Raw genomic sequence first — 16,067 nt, 5'->3', positions numbered from 1 at the left:
GTGGCCCTGTATTCTTGAGAAACCAGACTCTGAGAAGTGAAAGAATCTTTTCGTAGTGGTCACTTTGCCTTGAAAGTTATTTTTGCTGGGAATGTATCAGTGCCTATACCTAGATCTATATTTAATTAGTATTCTAAATCGCTGTCAGGTTTCAGATTGTGTATATTCCAACTATGGATTCACAGAAAGGTACTAGAAATAATTGACAGAAATTCAATCAGATGTTTATTGCCCATTAGTTTTATCATTGTGCAGCACATCCTCAAGTAAAATTGAGAGTTTATTTCTATTTCTAGGATATTGAACCAAACTGAATGGTGAAAATCCACGTGGGTGATTCTGCTAGCTGTTTATATGCAGCGTGTTAAATTACATGATTTCTAGATTTTTAGCCAATAACTAGGCACCATCAAGACAATACTTTTCTTGGCTATAAAAAAAACTTGAAACATTGTCACAGATTACCCTGGTACAGTTTTCTTTACAAAACTAGTTCCACACAATGATTGTTTCCCAGCATAATTCCATGGAATTTTAATCTTCACATTTCGACTATTAATGCTGTTTTTCCAATGTATATTTTAAATGAGGTTTATTCCTCCAATATCTCATCTGAATAGAAAGCATCACCATTATGCACTAACAAACTTATACAACATATACATTACATATACAACATTGTTATGTACAACCATATACAGTTTTAATTCTAGAACCTACAGAAATATCAGTTCATTGAAGTGCTTAAGTAACATTGAGGAAGCATTTTCAAATTAAAACACAGAAATAGCTACATCAGGGTTAGCTATTGCGATTGTCACTGCTAGCTATTCCTGTTAGAGTGCTGCCCTTTAAAACGTTACATGGAAACATCAACTTCTTGCTAAATCACAGACATGCCCGTATGGCTAAGAAATAGGGTAACTTTCTCTTCCTGAATTTCTAACAAAAACTTTCAGACTACCTTATTTCCATTTTTTGGCATTAACCTTTTTTAAAACTCATTTTTCAAACAGTTGTGTTATGAAATAATGTAAAAATGATAATCAGCTATCCAAATATTCTGTAGAGCAGCTGAATTTGGTACTAATATGCATGTATTTTTTTTAAAAAAAGCATGGTTTTAAGCAGCAACTCAAACAAAACATTCTGAACAGCTGTTAAATATGTTTTAAAATTGTTTAGCAGTATTTCATACTGCTATGCCCATTTTTGCAATCCCAAACACTATTTCCATGCGTTGTAGGTTCACAGCCCTATCTTGACATAACTATGAGCAGCCTTGAAGATCTAGATCAGTGAAAAGCTTATGTTGATACCACTACAAAGAACAAAATATTTGAACGTATCACATTGAAACCAATAGTTCTAGAATAAGCTTCACATTGCAAAAGTAAAGAACACCTTACACTGATTCAGACAGCAGAATATTAAACAAATAAAAATCCTCCTTATTCCATACATTCAAAACTGTCAACGAGTACCATCGCAATATCACATGCGTTTTGTAAAGGGAGTATAGGACAAATCATGTATCATGAGTATAATGTAGGCTCATACATTTCTAACCCCAACCTTCGACAAGATGCCAGTGTCCAATTAATTGTGTAAGAAATGATCATTTCAGAATTTCTGATGCCAAAGGTGACAAAATAGTGTCCAATTTTATAAGAGTTGGTTAAAGTTGTAAGCTGCACTATTTTGGCGATCACTTGTCATATTAAAGGATTGGATATTCAATTACTCATGAAAGAATTGCTGCTGTTCCACCATTTTTGCATTCCCTTTTTCCTTTCCAAAGGCATCACTAATGAAGTTTCTGTTCTTGGTGTGACAGTAACATTGTGATAGCTATTTATGGCTTCTGTTCTTTCTAACACAAATGTCATTGATACACAAATTCACAAATATTCAAATACAATCTAATAAGATGTAACACTAATACATTTTCTTTAAAGATAGTATTTTAATTTCCATGATGCATTAAATGAAATGATATGTATTTGAGATAGTGAACATCTTGTTATGTAAAGTTCACTTGAATGATATGTTCTGATAATGACCCAGCTTTTGCTGTGTTAATATCATCAAACTACCAGCTTTTTCTGTCATTTGCTCTGTTGAAGCTAATAGCAGCTTGTCTTGTTACGTGCCGAGTAATACCGAAATTCCAGAAGTTGCTGTCAGTGAGCACATATTCCTCCATAAAGGTGTGTTGCAGAAGGCTGACACATACTGCAATCTCTTTTGCTATTATGACTTGATGAAAAGCTCCACCTCTACACTGTAAGCCTTGCTGTAAAAATCCTTGAAAAAGTTACAACTCATTCAACAAGGTGTGCCAGGATTTTTAACAATGTACTAACTTTATAATTACTGTTAGACATCTTCACTGGCCCCTGGAAAATATTTTTATATTTGTAGAATGTCAGATTGTCCCACAATGATAAAAAGATAATCCAATTTTTGAAAATTTTGTTAGTCTTTTTTATCTTTAGTTTATTGCTTATCTCACTATTTTTCGACTACCTGAAATTTTAAATTAAATGTCAAAGGATTTTAAATGCTTTCAACTTCCTGATCTTCAAAGGTTGATATTGCAGTTGCTGGATGCAAAGCCATCCCTTTGACTTGCTGCTAGATTGAAGTTGCCAACAGGAAATGGGAAGTCTTGCCCTGGATATTGCCAAGCTCTCAAGCTCTCTTCAAGGTCAGCGTTCAGTGGCAAATATTCTTGCTTTGCCACTGTCCACAAATCCCAGGCAAATGCAAACTGAAAAAAATGGTACCATCCCATGTATTTTAAAATTTAAAATGTGACTTATCTCAATGGTATATATTAAGAGAAGGAAAATGCTAGCCCAAGGAAGTTTTTATCAACCTTGGCTAATACATATGTGAGAATTGTTTAAAAGGTAACAAAGGCTCCTTTCAAGAAATATAAAGATTTTTTTAAAAAATAAAGCTCTTCCATCTGACCAGTATGGAGAGAATTACCATCAGGCAGGGAAAAATCCACAGCTTAAATATTGACACATAGAGACACTCTTGAAATAATTATTTAATTACCAAAACCTTATGTTGAAAATAACAGACTAAAATATTTACACATAATGGAGCAGGAGAGTTGCATACAACATCATTTTGGTGAGTTCTGTTTGACTCCAATATTAAACAGCAGGATGAAAGGTTATATATATAACTCCCCAACATATAATTTCCAGTTTCCTGGGGGCGGGGGAGAAAAATTAGTAGGGAGGGAAATCTCCAATAAAAGATTACATTCATGACAATTTTGTAAATTTCCTATCATTCAATTTTAGAGCCAAATGCTACTCTTAATTATGCTAATACAAATGTCAAGAAATAATGAAGACAATTTGTGTCATTGTTGCTCTAAAGTATTGGGCAGCAGAAGGTTAAAAACCAGTTGCTGAGTAAGTCATGCCAAATTACTGCTGTGTTGACATTGCCTCTGAATTTTCCAGATGGTTACAGTTCTTGTCAGAAACACTTGGTGGCATTATACACATGCAAATAGTGGTCAAACAATTCAATAAAGAATTTAAGATTTTTAACCCAACAATTCCTGCTCCCCGCTCAATTAATCATGGATAAGCAGATCCTTGACTTCTGTCTGGGAAATTTGTTGGAATATTTAAAGGCAGTTGATGTCGGTTTGGGACCTTATGGACTTTGGAGTGTTATTTATCGGCTGCTGCAGGTCATTTTGTCTGTTGTTCAAAGTTTTAAAATTTTTTTTATCATATTTCAAATTCTAATGACCTTGCTATTTAATATGTTACGCAGGCCCTTCAAAATAGCCCATTTAATTTCCAACCTCTGGATTAGTGATCTGATTACTGGGGACTGCATTTCATTCTGATGATTTACCAATTTGATTATAAAGAATTCTCATAATTCTTGCATCTATGATCTATAAAATGTGTACAACCAGTTGTAAAAGCCAGTTTCACAAGTGAACAGGTGGATGTCAGAGAGGAAAGAGCTGCTTGAGGCCAAGATGCTCACAATCACCATCAACAATGGGATGAATTTTACAGTGGGGCACTGACCTTGCTTGCCTTGGATTGAAACCTTGGGTGGGAACTTCCTGACTTTAATGACCCAAAAGTGGGACTTTGATCCTCAGACACCAGAGCTGGCAGGATGAGGTCCGTAGCCACTGACAGGACCACAGGCAGCCTGAGAAGAAGGACAATGTCCCTGGTGTTAAGGTCTGGGATTTTGGTGAGGGAGGGATCAGGAACCACAATGAGAGGAGGGAAGTCAGGTTTTAGAGGCTGGGGAATGAGGCTCAAAGTGGGGTTTCCATCTTTGGAGTCGGGTAGCTGTAATAAGCACAGGCACCAATCCCTTCATTCTCACTTTTAGCCTAGGATGTTGCTGGGCTAGTCATATTCCTTGCACTTTGTCCAGGTGCACAATTAGATCATGAAGTGGTCACCAATTAGGTGGACGGTCTGACCTGGCAGGAACCCAGTAATATCACATCTCAGTATTCAAAACCTTGGTGTAGGGTCATGAAATTCACCTCATTGAATTAGATGCCAGACAGCAACTAAAAACTGAAACTGCCTGTCATCAACAAACTGCAAATTCCTGCAACTTAAAGTTTTAGCAATTGCTTTAATGCCACAAACACTAGGTTCTTGATAAGCCTAAGTTCTGAAGTTATTTTTATAAATGGACTCGGTGTAGCTGGGAGATTCAGACGTGATCTGCGGTGGTCTTTTCCAATATCCATCTAGCAGACATATTAACATCAAATCCTGAAGCTATCTATGCCAATGACATAGTACTGCACACAGATTAAACAAAACAAGTACAATGGTCACCTGCAACCCAATCCGACTGAAATGCTTTTTATTAAACTCCAATCCAGTAGTGTTAGCTTTCCATATGAACAATGACACCTGATGGAAAAGAAATCTGCAGAAGGCAGTTTAACCAAGCCTCCCATTCAAAATTCCTGTAATCCTAGATAGGTTTTCTACCAATTGGCTTCAATTCTTCGGTAATGAGTAAAAAGTGAAAAAACAGGCCAAACCTACTCAGGGAGCCTTCTCAAAAGACAGGAATGGTTGTATTCACAGTAATTTGCACTGCAACAATTACCCTGTTGATTGCAAAATACAGCTCTGCCTTGTGCTGCTGCAGCTAAATGCAGGCAAGAGACCAGTGTTAGGGATGCTCAAGTTTACTTCAATGGAATGGTGAATAATGTTGACCCACATTGGCCCAACGGCCATTCAGTTCTGAGAGATGGAAGAAAATCTTCAATAATACCAATATTCCCATTCACAAAGACTTGAAAAGTCTCCCAAGGAAGTGATTTAAATCATGCCAACCATCCTGGGAAAGAACAGGTAATATTCATGCAGCTGGCATCAACCAGCTATTTAGATGGAAGAAATTATGAGACATGTACAGCATTAAAACATTACTGAGCCAACATGAGAGGCTTTAATCTCCTTTGAAGACAGTGGACAATGTTCAATTGAATTCACAGAGCATTTGTAGCATTTGTAGCATTTGTGGCCCATAAATAGAAAATAAGGGACAACTCAAAATAAAACTCTGACAATGAATTTCAGCCCATGAACACAATACAATACCGTGAATTGAAAATGAATTCCATGTATTGAATTTCTGTCCCAGATTGCACCTATAACACCATTGTTTAATTGCAGAACAGTTAAACAAATGTTGAGAGATATGCCTTGTTATAATGCTTTATATTCCAGGGGTAAAGGGTATTGTTTTGGGCAATGATAATGATTAACAGTGACATTATAAATGTAGTAAATTGATCAACCATGTTGACAAGCAATTCTAATCTAACAAAGATTGCATAATGATCCAAAAGATTGATTGTTCACTTGCAGAGTACAAACATGATGAATAACAGTTGATAGTGATCGATAACCATTCTTTCACTTGTACAAGATATTTAAAACTCACTGCTATGGGGCTTTCACATGCACAAAAGAATGCAAATACTGAGGTATTATCAGCAAGCTATTATCTAAGCCTTTGACAGTCAGTTAAATCATAAGAAAAATGTATTGGAGCTATGGGTCATTGTAATAAAGTGCTTTTCTTACTGGTTGTCATTTAGGAAACTATAACATTGGTTCATAGACCATTAAAAAGCTACGGAATGCTTTTAAGTAACCATGAATAGAAATGCCATTATCTGTGATTAAAATACAAAGATGAGTCTGATTTTATTCATTCTTTCTAAGAGCATGTCATTTAATCTGAGATCATGGTTTATTTGTGGAACACCAAGCTACCATATCAGATTGTTTTCGCTTAGTCACCTAAAGGTGATTAACAGAGAACTGAGAAGGAAAAAATGTACACTTATAGAATACACTCCAGTGCAGTGACAATTATTGCAGAAAATATAAGAATAGATTGGAAAGGAACTATTGAAAGGAGCAGTTGCTAAAGGGTAGTTATAGTGGGGGACTTTTGGGCTATTGCCTGTGGGAGGCTACAGGGAGAAGACAGGTAAGTGACACACAGTGAATAACTCCTTCAGAGAACTGGCAGAGACAACAGGTTGAATGGCTCCCTCTCTGCTGAAACTATTTTGTGCTTCTATTTATAGACTGGGATATCAATAGTACAAAGAATGGAGATGGGAATAATTCCTGAGTTGTGTTTAGATGAATTAAGATCAAAATCTTTCTTTTCCAATTAGAAAGGAGACGTTGTTGGATCTAGTGAATGAGTTCAGTAGGAGAATATTTAAGATACATGAAATTATGTTCGCAATGGAAAAGGAAAAGGGGAATTCTAGCGTATAAATAATTCCTGGGACAGGTCTAATTTTACTTAGATGAAAATGAATGCAGCCTGGGTGTGGGGGGATCAACGATTGGACTACCTTTAAAGAGGAGATATTTCAGATACAGATGAGATACCTTCCCTCAAGCAGAAAAAGTAGAATAAATGAAGCTAGAGTTCTCTGGATGACAAAAAAGATAGAAAGCAAGAAATAGAGGACACAGATGCACATAACCAATATCATGTTGATAACTAGTGAGAATCAGATTGTATCTAGAAAATTCAGAGAACAAATGCAAAAAGTAAGATAATCAAACAGCATGAGAAGAAACAGCTAACCTAAAAGAAAGTCCAAACATTTTGTGTAGGTATATGAATAGTAAAAAGACTGGAGAAAGGAGAGGGATTACTTGGGGACCAGGAACAGGATTTAGGTATGAAGGCAGAGGGCATGGCTAAAGTACTGAATAAAATGCTTCCCATCAGTCTTTATCAAAGAAGATGCACTAGCAACCAGAACCAGTAAAAAAGCAGGCAATTCAATCATTGGATGACTAAAGATTGATTATAAAAAGAAAGTCTACTAGTGTTTAAAGTTGGTAAGTCACCAAGATTGCATAAGATTCAGAAAATTCTGAGGTAAGCAAAGGTAGAAATCACAGAGGCACTGGTCATATTATTCCAATGCTCCTTGGATATGGAGGTGGTGCTGGAGAATTGGGAATTGCAAATGTAATACCCTTGTTCAGTAAAGGCTGCAAAGGATGAGCCTACCAATGACGGACAAGTCAGCTTTCTTGTATAAAGCAGTTTATAGCATTGACAGATGTCTTGAGAAAAGCCACACCTGTCAGGATATAAAGGACTGAAGGGCTCTTGTGGTAAAGTGGTAGTGTCCCTATCCCTAAGCCAGGGGACTTGATTAAAGTCCCACCTGTTCAAGATTTATATAATAACATCTGAACGGGTTGATTCAAATATATCTACAAACACCCATTGCTGGAAGAAACTAATCAATGTTCATGTTATTCAGTTGTATCATGTACAGGACTGTTTCAGTAACAATAATATGTAGTTATGTCCAAGCATAGTCAGTGGCCTTGCAAAGGAATCTCATCTACTCCAATGAAATATAACTAATTATTAAGTACAATATAACAAACCCATTCTGTTTTTCAAGACTGTGTGGACAGCTTTCCCCATTTGGCATCAGGAACTTAGACCAACCAATAAGAATGGAAGCAGTGAATAAGGCATCCCAGATGGTTCTGGTGGACATAGCCACAATATATAGTACATTAGAAAAGCAAGAGGCTGGAAGAACACAGCAAGCCAGGTAGCATCAGGAGGTGGAGAAGTCAACATTTCGGGACTCGAAAGATCCTGAAATAGGGTTAATACCTGAAACTTTTCCACCTCCTGATGCTGCCTGGCTTGCTGTGTTCTTCCAGCCTCCTGCCTGTCTACTTTGGATACCAATATCTGCAGTTTTTTATTATCTCTATATAGCACATCAGCCTTGCTAGTGGAAAAGCTTTTAGAAATTAGGGGCTTGATTTTTCAGTGGGGAGTGCTGCTTGAAACACAGTTGCACCACAGTAATATTACCCTGTGGCTGGCCTTAATAAACCAAGGGTCAACCTCTACCACTCAGTGGAAGGAAGTCTTGCCCTTGAGAACTGGCAACTAATCTAATTGTCCAACAATTATTGCAGTCCCAGCAACATAAGGGGAAGACTAGTGGGTACTGCAAGGAGGCCCATAAAAGATAGAGGGTGGATACAAAAGACACTAGAAAGGGTGCTCTTGATGTGCACAGGGACATCACTATATACCTCAGACGGTGAGGAAAAAAATGCCTCCTCATTCTTACCCTCCTTATACTGCCCAGTATATTATGACCTTAATGGACTCAAGGACAGATGCTCAATGGATGCCCTACCATTGCATTTTTTGAGGAATGGCCAAAATGTGATGTTAGCTGTTAAACATTTTTACGTGCTCTTAAGTAAAAACATGCTCAACAGTGGCCTAACACTGGGATAATTTGGAGCCGGACTATAAGCCACTTGGACAAAATTTGATGAATGAAGGAAAACTATAATGGATTCTTTTTAAAGGGCAAAAGTTAAGAGTTCAACTAAGTTGATTAAGTTTATTCATCAGATAACAGGGTGGGTTGAAGGAGGTAATCTGGTGCACATGAGCTTCCAAAAGTCATTATAATAAATGTCACAAAATGAGCCTTTCAGCAAAGTTAAAGTCCAGGGAATGAAAGTGGTGGGATGGATAAGATATTAGACAATTGACAGGAAATAGAATAATGGTGTTGAGTTGTTTATCAGGATGGCGCAAGGTGTATAGAATGGTATGCATTTAAAGTGTTGGTATTAGGGTGACTGCCCTTTGATAATTATGAATGAACTCTACTTTGAATTGCACGATACAATTTCAAAACTTATAAGTGATACAAAACTTGAAAGTATTGTAAATTGCAGGAGGGATACTGCAAGCAAGATTTCAAGAGAACACATCAGGCTGGTTGAAAGGTTGGACATGTGCAAGATGAATTTTAACGCAGAGAATTATAGAGTGGTACATTTGGTAGAAAGATGATGAAAGGCAATACAATTTTAAAGGGTGTTCAGGTATAGAGGCCTAGAAATATATGTGGACAAATTGCGAAGGTGCCAAGGCAGATTGAGAAAACAGCAAAAAAAATTACAGGATTTTGTGCTTTAAAAGTAGAGCCAGAGAGTACAAAAGCAAGGATTTAATGTTGAATCTTTAAAAGATTAGGTTAGGCCTCAACTGCAGTATTGCACCCATTTCTGTCATCTCATTTTAGGAAGATGATGAAGGATTTAGAGGAAGAGTGCAGAAAATATTGATTAGGATAGTTCCAGGAATGAGGGATTTCAGTGGCTTGTATATGTTTACCAGCTCTCTTTAGAAAAGGAAAGATCAACAGAAGATTTGACATGCAAGTTCAAAAATCATGAGGTTACTGGACAGAGTAGATAGGGAAATAATATAATCATTGATGGAAGGATTGAGAACCAGTGCACACTGATTTCAGGTGATTGGGAAAGAGACTTAAACATGAGAGAAGTGACAATAAATGACTACTCTATTCTATTGTACTCAACAAGTGATTGGGTTCTGCTGGAGAGCGTGTTCTTAGTTCAATCATGGCTTCCAAAGAGGAATTGAATTACTAATTAAGGAGATCAAATTTTGGGAAAAAAGAGCAGGGAAATAAGAATAGATCTATGGACTTGTAGAGAGCTAGCATGGGCACAATATGGCCAATAACCTCTTTATGTGCTGTGACCATTCTACAATTACAATTGCATGGTGACAATATAAGTATGAATAAATATTCATAGTTATCTTATAAAATAAATAGATTTTGATTAAAAAAGGAAAATCCAACTAAGAAAATCAAGACAACTAAGTTGAATTTCTTGGGTCAAAAGATTATTTCATTAATGTCCATTTATTCTTGGATTTCTCAGAGACTGAATTAACAAAGGAATATTGTTCTTTATTTGTGAGACAATTAGACGTTATGGACATTAGTAAGACTTAGCACCAATATCTTCTAACCATCGAGCTATTAATAAAAGATTACAATTTGTGATCATTTCTTTAAATGTGAAATTAAATATAAAAAAGTAAATTAGCAGGTAATTTTCTTATATAAAGACTACGGCAATAATGGAAGAACAAATTGAAAGCACGATTTGATTTAATTGATCATATCATTCATTTTTTATTAATAATAAGCAGGGAGAAAAATGTTGCAGAAAAAAATCTAGTTTTGTTAAACTATCAGTAAGGATTTTTCTTTACTTTGGGACTAAATGGCAAACTTTACAACTATTTATCTATGTACTTCCTAACATGAAGGAAAGAAAACTAACATTGTCTCCCATGTTCCACAAGTTCACCTTGAAGTGATTGCTTGTAGTGTGGCATTATGAGACACTCCATTGACAGCATTAACCTGTACTTTTAACAGAAGGGGTAAAGATCCTTGAAGATTAAAATTTGACAGAATACAAACAACTGATTTACCTATAATGTTTGAACCTAATGCTTTTGACATGGACACATAATTTTCAGTTTGCATCATTTTCTGCCTTCTTTGTAATCAGCAAATTGGATATATCTGGGGCAGGAGTACAGCATATCTGAAATCTTTGTGATTCACTCAAGAACTTTTATTTTTCAAATTTTTAAAAACTTAATACAATATTTTTATAAAAATACTATAAACACTGAAATAAAAATTCAGAATTGAAATATGCATTATTTGTTGATGTATTCTAGAACTGAGCATTTTCACTAGTGTTGGAAGTAATGAGAAAATACATAAAGTATTGTTCCTACAATGCTTAAGACCCCACATGGTTAATATCTAACGTCAGAGATTCGAGGAGGAGTGGGGCACGGAGAAGGAGGAAAGAAAAGGTCAAACGGCAAGTTAATGTTCAACAATTAAACAGAAAGTGCTGTAAATCCTTCACATATCAGACATCTACTATAAATCAGAACTAAAGTTCCAGCTTGATTATCTTTCAGCACAAATGCTACTGTTCATACTACTTGCCAACAGAATTGAATGGTTAAAATATGAAGGAATGAAAAGGTAGATCTGACTGAGATAGAAATACAGAAAATGCTGGAAATACTCAGCACACCAGGCAATATGTGTGGAGAGAAACAGCGTTAACATTTATCTGAAACAAGGGCACAGATTTTTGCAGAATTGGCGAATCCACAAACTATCCATAATGCACCATGACCCTCAATTCAACAGTCCTTCCCCCCATTTATGCTTACAGGATATGGAGGTGCTAGTGTTGGACTGGGTTGGAGCAGGTCAAAAATCACATGACACCATGTTATAGTCCAATGGGTTTATTTGAAAGCTAGTGTTTTCAAGTAAACCCAATGGACTATAACCTGGTGTTGTGTGATTTTTGACCTTATGCTTACAGGGGAATGGAATAGTAAATGACTCATATTGAAGAAACTTGAATCCAGCAAGCCTTTGTGAGGTCAGTACTGAATTTAAACAGACCTCACATGAGGCTAGCTGGCTCTTTTGGGAGCCAATACAGACATGATGGATTAAATGACTTCTTTCTGTACTGTAAATTTCTATGATTAATTTTCACCGCAGCAATGTATTATCTCAGTGTGACAACTTTTTAAACAGGATATATAAAATGTTCATGAGAATCAGATAAGGTCTGTAGAGGTTTTATATTGTAAATATCCTGTAATCTCTGAAAAAAAAGCCTACCTGTGTCTGAGTTGGAAAGTTAGTAACTTCTGTTTCATTAGGCATTCGTGATACGTGAACTAACAGTTATCATTACAATATTACTGTTTGACTGGTTCATTATCATACTGTTGAGGAGGGGGAAGCTAGCAGTTCACAGAGCTCTATTGACAGATCAAAGAAGTTATTCAGGAATTTTCTGTCTTTGATGGGATATATATATATAAAAATAATTTATTTTTCTTATAAATAAAGCGTTTAGGTACTTGAGGGTATTTAAATGTATTGAATGGAATTTTATCAATGCAAGATTAAAAGAAAATACAGAGCATATTGTATTTGATACTTCAAACTTGATTTTATTACATCTCAGAGTGCTTCCTGACAATTAGCTCATGGTGAATACTGGGCAAGTAGACATCGGCATTTTAGGGGTAACGAGTGATGGATGGGGTTTGCCATGAGTCAGCATTAAGATGACATAGGAACTGTAATGAGGATGAGTGATAGGTCATGTTAGTACAGGGTTACCTGAGATCACAGGGATGGATAGAAGAGCAGAGGTTGGTATGGAGAATATGGGGGCCATGGATTGGACATGGGGATTGATGAGCGGTCAGAGCTAGAGGGGCCTAATATTCAAACACACAACTGGGACAAGGCCTTTTAACCAGCTTTTTCACAATGAATGCAGACAGTTATCTCTGCTTTACTATCCACAGATACTGCCTGGCATGAATATTTTCAGTATTTTCTGCTTTTATTTCAGCTTTCCAGCATCTGCAATATTTTGCTTCTGTAGTAGTTATGATTGAACTTATATTAACCAGCAGCATTGGTCAGACTGCGATTATAGGTTAATAAAAAACCCTTTGTGCTATGAAAACATGTTCCAATGTTCTACCACTGCATCTGCTCTCTCCACATTATATGCTTTGAATGCCCTACAAGAAATTAAAATTTGTGTGCTAGAGCACAATTTCTAACAAGTTTCATTTTATAATTAAAAGCTAAGCGCAATGACTGTCTTCTCCCAGGAAAGTAATAACGGGTGCTTCACAGAACATGGTTAGATTACACTACAGTGTGGAAACAGGCCCTTCGGCCCAACAAGTCCACACCGACCCGCCGAAGCGTAACGCACCCATACCCCTACATTTACATTTACCCCTTACCTAACACTACGGGCAATTTAGCATGGCCAATTTGCCTGACCTGCACATCTTTGGACTGTGGGAGGAAACCGGAGCACCCAGAGGAAACCTACGCAGACACGGGGAGAACATGCAAACTCCACACAGTCAGTCGCCTGAGGCGGGAATTGAACCTAGATCTCTGGCACTGTGAGGCAGCAGTGTGCCACCGTGCCACCCGACAACAATGGTCTTCCAACAATGAAATTATGTTGTTATACTGACCCTTCAATATCATCACAAGCACATAAGAATAAGACTTGTTGAAGTTATGCTCACAAATAAGGACATCTGTATTGCTGGTGGAAATGTTCATCTAAGAACTGGCAAAGATGGCTCAAAATTCCTTCAAGATAATTCTTAATTATTATTACAGAATTGAAATGATTGCTGTTTGCAAACCATGTACTAGAAATAAAGAGGTAAAATACTGTAATACGTTGCTTCACCTGAAACACATGAACCACCATGATGTAAACTTACAGTTTATGCACAACAAGACATTGCAACATCCAACAAATAGGGCTCAATTGAGTATAGCCCAAACTTTCTACTTAAATATATATGTGGACTGTAATTTTCAAGATGTAGATCAAGTTGGAATGCATAATTTAATATTCAGTAAACAAAATCCCCATGTTCATGGCAGATAAATCATAACTCAGAATGCATAATCTTTACAATCAAACTCCTTTTGACTCCAACTAACTGATGTTTGCACAGATTGTCATGTAAATAAAATATTAAGACTAGGAAAATATCAAACAATGCCACTTGCACCTGATTAAAAAACAATATGGCAGCAACATACCTTTACAACGCTTCAATCTCAAGGATGCATTATATTACCAATTTAATACTGGAAGGAATACTGATCATATGAACTCTGTTAAAACTTGTCCTTTGCAAGTGAAGTGACAGAGGTGGGGACTGTCCCATTCCAAAATGTGAAACTTAAGTTGATGGCTCGTTGGAAGATTGATATACTGGCAAGCAGTCAGAATTCTCGAAAATGCTAAAACAGAAAATGCTAGAAATATTCCAACCTTTTTCTGTTTTTATTTTAGCTTTCCAACAGCTGTAAAATTTTGCTTTTGTTTCTTTCATTAGTGTCACATAAGTCATAGCCATTAAAGTGGATAGTATTAGTTTCATTTTGGATATCTGAGAAATATGTGTGGCAAGCATGAAGCTATATTCATATTCTGATTTATTTAGATTTTGCATCCGTTTTTTCTTCTATTCACTCTATTTCGAAAAAAAAGGTGAAAGTGAAATAAGTTGACACAGTATTACAGCAATTTAGCAAACTGGATCAAAGAAATTGAGGATACTCCTGACTAAACCAAACATAATCACAGCAAGATAACACAGAATGTTTGGGCACCCAAAGTGCATTGTTCAACTCCTAAAAAAGTATACAATCTTCTGTAATCTGGATAATGATCGCTTCCCATAGAAATGCATGCAGAATAAGATATGAGCAAGTTTGGTTAGGTCCTCTGATTTTCACCAGTTTGCCTACATTCTGGTAAAGAAAGAACTGCATCAGTTACATTGTACAATCTACTGGTCTGACCTTCTGTTCAATTGCTATTAACATCAAATGTTCAGTGTATTATTTTATCAATACCAGAGCAATATGCTAATACCAAGCAGACTGTGTGGCAAAGGGAATCTTTAATGCAAATGAAAGATTCATTGCCAGATTATCTATTATTTGACATGGTTACCAGTTTGCCAAACAATACATTCAGTCAACCATTCAAATCAGCCCACCAACTAGTCAACCCTCTATTGTAGTTCACATGTCCATTTTGGCTTTGCTATGCAGGTTTAAAAATAGAAGTATTTTTAATATTCTGTTTATGCTAGAAATTAATCCCCCCTCTTCCCCCCACTAACATGCTTTTGTTTCTCATCATAAGGGTGGTGTTTCTTCATGCAAAGACGTGTTGAAGTAGGTCTATTCTATAGGAGCCTCTACCGGTTACTTCTAGGTTTACTTTCCCCATTCTGTGTTACAAAGCTTTACTTAAACAAAATGTGTACTTTTGCAGTTCAGCAAACTAGAAACATAATATTCTAGGATTAATTCCTAGTAAAATAAAAGAATAAGACCTCGTGGTTGAGCTAAAGGCTTAACAGATGTTGAATTTGTGGACTTGATTTATTTTTCCAATCATTTGGAGAATGGGGATTTAAGAAGAAGTCATTTCCTTTTCAGTAACCAGTGGAAGAAGACAATGTCCATTTCCTGAATGGCATTATTGAATTAATACATTGTTAAGAGCTCTTGAAGTCTTCAGAACTGATACCATTTCTTATCTCTGCATTTCAGCATCAACTGGAAAGGAGAAATGAAAATTCCAAGTAAGAGGCTATCAGAAACAAAGCAATGACATAAACAACCTCAGTAACATTGTTTGCACACAAAAACCTGGTTTCTGGTACAGAGGTGTGTAGATCACGCCATAAACAATCAGTGTTTAATTTTGAATGTTAACAACTTAAGGGGAATGAATTTCTGTCATTTTTCCTGCCCACATACATCAGGTTGAGCACGTTACCTAATTTGAGCTGAATCAAGTTATTTTTCTCTTTTTCTGGCAAGTACTGCTTTTGTAGCACAAGCCTAATGTAGAAACACCTATTGGCAGGAGCTTGTGCCTGAAGGAAGACAGTCAATCAGAATCTAAAAATATCAGCAATGGCTTTGAGCCCCAGAGGTCTCTTTCTCACTTGTTTACTGAACAACTTGC

The 16,067-nt window shown here is 36.4% G+C and overlaps 1 protein-coding gene across 1 annotated transcript in view; it reads right to left on the bottom strand.

Annotated features, from left to right (window-relative positions):
• Positions 1 to 202: 202 nt before the first annotated feature.
• Positions 203 to 16,067, bottom strand: part of LOC140486319 (syntaxin-binding protein 5-like) — a 549,610-nt gene continuing 533,745 nt past the window's right edge. The window contains exon 31 of the mRNA XM_072585292.1: positions 203 to 15,652. Within this exon, the coding sequence (XP_072441393.1) occupies positions 15,611 to 15,652 (42 nt within the window). The 3' untranslated portion in view covers positions 203 to 15,610. The remainder of the gene's footprint in view (positions 15,653 to 16,067) is intronic.

This window comes from Chiloscyllium punctatum, chromosome 15 (assembly GCF_047496795.1).
Source record: "Chiloscyllium punctatum isolate Juve2018m chromosome 15, sChiPun1.3, whole genome shotgun sequence".
Lineage (NCBI taxonomy): Eukaryota > Metazoa > Chordata > Chondrichthyes > Orectolobiformes > Hemiscylliidae > Chiloscyllium > Chiloscyllium punctatum.
The sequence above is the reverse complement of the archived record's forward strand: the minus strand, read 5'-3'. Positions and strand labels throughout refer to the sequence as shown.